The sequence below is a fragment of the Bufo bufo genome, chromosome 4 (assembly GCF_905171765.1).
Source record: "Bufo bufo chromosome 4, aBufBuf1.1, whole genome shotgun sequence".
NCBI classification, from domain to species: Eukaryota; Metazoa; Chordata; class Amphibia; order Anura; family Bufonidae; genus Bufo; species Bufo bufo.
In genome coordinates this window covers 186,798,693-186,803,943 of record NC_053392.1, presented here as the reverse complement: position 1 = coordinate 186,803,943, position 5,251 = coordinate 186,798,693, and the positions used below count along the sequence as shown (strand labels likewise).

Here is a 5,251-nt window from a genome sequence, read left to right as displayed (position 1 = left end):
CTCCACGCCGGGAGCATTCTAAGGCTACTGCGACCTCCCGGCGTGGGAGGAATCCATATGTCCGGCGGGACCCTCCAGAGGCTGTGGGGCCTTCCCCTCAGCCCATCGCGGCAGCAACAGGGGAGTCAGGACCTGGTTCTGCAGGATCCCCTCCTGTCCCCAGGAGTCGGAGGCCTGCTCAGCGTGGGAGAGGTAGTGGCAGCAGAGGCAGCAGCGGGGCTGCGCGGTCGGCCAGGGCGGCCCGGCGCAGGCCCTTACAGGATGAGCCCCTTTCAGTGGCACACGAGGCTGCGCCTGTAGGTGCCAGGGACGGGCGCAGGCCTTGCCATGATGCGCTTCTTACAGAGGAGGAGGACGAGGCTGTTCTGGACGGCTCCCCGCCCCAGAGCAGGCCTCTTGGGCATGAAGACAGGCGTGCAGATGCTTATATGGAGGACAGGGAGTTGCGCAGGCCATTTCCTGAGGGCGGACAGTTTGCTACTGGTCCTGACACCGTGGAAGACAGAGTGCGTCCCACAGCCATTCCTAACGCACCCAGCAGTGATCCGCCTGGGGTGCTGCCGTCGAACAGCGCAAGTACCCATCAAAGGAACGTCGTGGATCCAGGAGTCGTCCGTCAGGAATCAGGACCTGCGGCTGCCGGGTTCACAGCACCCGGGCAGCTAGGTGAGACATCACTGGGAACACTGTTATCTATATTTAATGTGGCGCCTGGGGCGGGGGGGAGCAATAGTGCTATTATCGGTGGTTTGGGGCGCTTGCTGTGTGGTTTAGCTGGGGTTAGTCAGGATAGGGGGGCAATGGGGGCTACCCCCTTAGCAGCGTGGGGGTTGGGGGCAGAAAATAGCAATGTACCGGCGACCGCTAACAATAGTAATGTAGCAGTGGCCAATAGCACAGGTGTAGCCGAATCAGTGTCAGTGCAGACGCAGGCGGGAGGTGAGGAGGATAGGCCCAGATTAGATGACGCCGCAAAAGGGGAGGTGTATGTTTGCTTTGAGGGTCCCCTGGGAGCGCATTTGAAAACGGAGGTGCGTGAGAAAATTTGGAAGGGAGAGTATATAGAAATTTTTTCGCTGCTTCCGTTGGAGCGGTTCAACCTTGATGTGGTAAAAAAGGACGGAGTAAGAAAGGAGGATGATGATAAGCGTCGCTATCGCCTTATCCCTAGGTCATTTAGTAATTGGCTACAGGCCTTTGCTATTTTGGCAAGTGTGATTGGGGAGAAGAGTCCGGAATGCTGTTCCCCTTTATTTTGCTATCTGGATGCTATTGGGGAAGCCTATAGAGTGTATGGGGGTTCCGGGTGGTTACGGTATGACGAGCAGTTTCGTCAGAGGAAAGCAGTCCGTCCTAATATGAGATGGGACCATAAGGACATTGCGTTATGGATGAGGGTGACAGCGCCAGGTAGGAGTGGTCAGTCCTTTCGGAGTGAGTCAGGGGTTGGGGTACAGCAAAGTACAGGGACGCCCCCAGTTGGAAGAGGATACTGCTTCCTTTTCAATGAGGGAAGTTGCAAATTCGGCCAAAAATGCAAATTTAGGCATGAATGTTCCGTGTGTGGCGGGGGCCATGGGGCTAGCAGATGTTTTAGAGGGGGTAGACAAAGGGGGGGGGATAGTTTTGCAAAAGGGGCAGACCCCAGTGCGAGTGGAAAGGATGGTGGGGCATCTAAATAGATATCCGAACCAGGAGTTAGCTGAATTTTTGTATTCAGGGTTTAAGTTCGGTTTTCATATACCTTCACACCCGTTACCAGTCTTAGAGAAGCGGAAGAATTTGCGCTCGGCATTGCAGTTCCCGGACATAGTGACAGGAAAGTTAGCTAAAGAGGTTTCCCTAGGGAGGATGGATGGTCCGTTTGTTACATCACCCATCAGTAACTTGCGAGTTTCCCCTTTGGGTTTGATCCCTAAGAAGGAGCCTAATAAATTTAGGCTCATCCACCATTTATCATTCCCTAAGGGTGCGTCGGTCAATGAGGGCATTGACCCGGAACTTTGTTCTGTGGTTTATGCTTCCTTTGATGCGGCTGTGGAATGGGTAAGGAAGCTGGGTCCGGGTACCCTGTTGGCAAAATGTGACATTGAAGCGGCATTTCGGTTGTTGCCAGTTCACCCGGATAGTTTGTATTTACTGGGTTGTTTTTGGAATGGCGCATATTTTGTGGATAGGTGTTTGCCAATGGGCTGTTCAATATCGTGTGCATATTTTGAGCGTTTTAGTTCTTTTCTGGAGTGGGTGGTGGTTCAGGAATCAGGTTGTCACTCTGTCATTCATTATTTGGATGATTTCCTGTGTTTGGGGCCGGGGGGATCTAGGGTTTGTTCGTTGTTGTTATCCACATTACAGTCTGTTTTTGAGTGTTTTGGAGTCCCGTTAGCGGTGGACAAAACGGTGGGGCCGGCTACTGAGCTAAGCTTTTTGGGTATTGTCATAGATACACAGCGGATGGAGTGTAGGCTACCAGTAGACAAAGTGTCAGATTTAAGAACAGAGGTGGCGGCGGCATTGACAGCAAAAAAGATTCGTCTGCGGGACCTGCAGTCTTTGTTGGGCAAATTAAATTTTGCATGCAGAATCCTACCTATGGGCCGCATTTTTAGTAGGAGGTTGGCTTCGGCGACAGGAGGGGTGGTGTCTCCCCACCATTTTATTAGACTAGGCAGTGAGTTGAAAGGGGATTTGAAAGTTTGGGATTCCTTTTTAAAACAGTTTAATGGCAGAGCATTAGTTATGGGGGGGGTGGTTGATGCGTTTGATTTCGAATTGTTTACGGATGCTGCGGGTGGAGCGGGTTTTGGGGCGTACTGTGAAGGGCAGTGGTGTGCGGGTCGGTGGCCTGAGTCCTGGGTACGAAAAGGGTGGGTAAAAAACGTGGCATTGTTGGAACTCTTCCCCATTGTGTTGGCAGTCACGCTCTGGGGGGAGAAGTTTCGGCACAAGAAGGTTCGTTTCCATTGTGACAACTTGGGAGTTGTGCAAGCCATCAACAGTGTAACGGCTTCTTCCCCCCCAGTTATTTGCCTATTGCAGCAGTTGGTTCTCCGGTGCTTGTCCCTTAATGCTTGGGTGTTTGCGGTGCATGTGCCTGGTTCCTCTAACTGTATAGCTGACGCACTTTCTCGTTTTCAGTGGGAGCGGTTTCGCCAGCTGGCCCCGGAGGCGAGTCAGGTCGGATTGGTGTGTCCAGAGTCGTTGTGGGAGATCCTGGAGGTACCGTAGCTTGTCTGTTGCAGGCATCATTGAGTGAAGGCACGTGGAGGATGTACGATAGGGCTTGGAGTAGGTGGCAGCAGTGGTGTAATGACCTAGGGGTCGAGGTACTGGACGGGGAAATTCCGTTGTTACTGTTCATTGGCCACGTGAAGGATCAAGGTTGGTCGGTTGCCAAGATCAATGGTTGCATGGCGGGCTTGGCTTTCGGATTCAAGTTGCGGAATTCCCCGGACATTACTAAGTCCTTTTTGGTCCGACAAATTTTGAAGGGTTATAGAAGGTTTCAGCGTGTCAAAGATTCCCGCCTACCGGTGTCCTTTTCGTTATTGTTACAGTTAGGGGAGCAGGTAGCTGGAGTGTGTCGCTCGGCTTGGGAGGTGAGCTTATTTAGACTAGCCTTTGCTCTGGCTTTTTTCGGAGCCTTTCGTTTAGGGGAGTTAGTGTGTGCAAGTGTGCAGCGGGAAGGGGGTCTGAGGAGTGAGGATGTAACGTTATATGACGACAGGGTGCTGATTTATCTGAGATTTTCAAAGACGGATCAGGAGGGGAGGGGTCATTTAGTCTCATTGTTTGAGGTGCTGGGATGTCTAGTGTGTCCAGTACGGTGTTTGCGTGATTTTCAAGGAAGGGCAGGGGTCGCGGCAGGCCCGATTCTCAGACATGAGGATGGCTCCTTTTTATCGCGATTTCAATTTATAGCGGTATTCAAGAAATGTTTGCGTAATCTAGGAATGGACTCTGGCAAGTTTACGGGTCATTCCTTCAGGATAGGTGCTGCCACGGAGGCTGCTCGCTTGGGGGTGCGAGATGAAGTGATTAAGCGTATTGGGAGGTGGGAGTCGGAGCGTTTTCGGCTGTATGTGCGTTTAGGGGCAGTTTAAGGCTGTGTCTAACCATGTTTGTCTCGTTCTTTTTTCAGGTGATGCCCCGTTATTAGTTTGGATCCTGGGCCATTCGTTCGTGTTCTGGGGGGCATTACGAGCGGATGTTCGGCAGAATGGGCGGCAGCTGGGGTTTGATCGGGGGACAGCCATAGTAAGATGGATCGGACGCAGAGGTATGGTGTGGGGTAGTGTTTTGCAGGAGGTTCATCGGCAAGCCAGGTTAGATAGAGTCCCAGATATCTTGGTGTTGCATGTTGGGGGAAATGACCTAGGGGTCCGACCTTGCAGAGAGTTGATCAGGGATATACGTTTTGATTTTTTGCGTTTGTGGTCCCTCTTCCCGTCAGTTGTCACTGTGTGGTCGGATATTGTCCCCAGGAAGGTCTGGAGGGAGGCGAGATCGGTTGAAAGGCTGAATAAGGCTAGGATTAAGCTGAACAGGGTGATTGGGCGGTTCTGTGCCAAACATGGGGCGGTGGTGGTGAGGCACCCCGAGTTGGAAGCAGGAACAGGAGGCTTTTGGAGACAGGATGGAGTCCACCTCAATGCGGTGGGCATTGATTTGTGGTCACTGGACTTGCAGGGAGGTATTGAAACAGCCCTCCGGGTGTGGCGGAACGCGCGAGCTTAAGGGCTGTCAAGCTGCGCGTTGTTGGCGGGGGGAGGTCATAGAAGCTGGGGCTACTGGATGGTAACGGTGAATGAGAGGGCCTCAATGGTGGGGCTGGACTCTCAGAGTTGGGGCACCTGGTTGGCTTGGTATGGCGTCCGTCAGTTGGTGTCCCCGAGCTTGTGGTACGCGGCTGGGGGCAAGATGGAATTGCCGTGGTGGTTTGTGGTCGTTTAAGGTGCAGTTAGGCGGCTTCTAGGACCTCCCTCGTCAGTTAGACATGTATATATTTATATATATATGTCATTGTTATATCAAGTGTTATGTTTATTCATGTTATTTATATTATTTAATAAAAGACGGCTGCTGTGGCCGATTTAATCCAAACAGTGGCTGTGTGTGGTTATTGGGAGAGGAAATGGGGAAGGTTAGTTAGCTAAATGATGGGGTAGTGGACCCGAGCGTAGCCAATAACCCTACTCAAGTGAGGCCGGACGAAGCGGCACGCTTCAGGGGAGGCCGGCATGAGGGGTTT

At 52.3% G+C, this 5,251-nt stretch overlaps 1 protein-coding gene across 2 annotated transcripts; it reads left to right on the top strand.

Annotated features, from left to right (window-relative positions):
* Positions 1-564: 564 nt before the first annotated feature.
* LOC120997855 lies at positions 565-4,869 on the top strand. 2 transcript variants are annotated; one of them, XR_005778239.1, is made up of 3 exons: positions 565-666; positions 3,139-3,219; positions 4,142-4,869. XR_005778239.1 is itself a non-coding variant. In XM_040428174.1 (2 exons), the coding sequence occupies exons 1-2, from the start codon at positions 1,507-1,509 to the stop codon at positions 4,157-4,159; spliced, it is 1,731 nt and encodes a 576-aa protein (XP_040284108.1). In that variant the 5' UTR covers positions 683-1,506; the 3' UTR covers positions 4,160-4,869. The 2 variants fall into 2 exon arrangements, 1 of the variants encoding a protein (XP_040284108.1); XM_040428174.1 differs by lacking the exon at positions 565-666 and having other exon boundaries at positions 683-3,219.
* The last annotated feature ends 382 nt before the right edge of the window (positions 4,870-5,251 follow it).

What these genes read in the sequence shown, in the direction of transcription:
- LOC120997855 (XM_040428174.1), top strand. Translation starts at nt 1,507, where the DNA reads ATGAGGGAAGTTGCAAATTCGGCCAAAAATGCAAATTTAGGCATGAAT.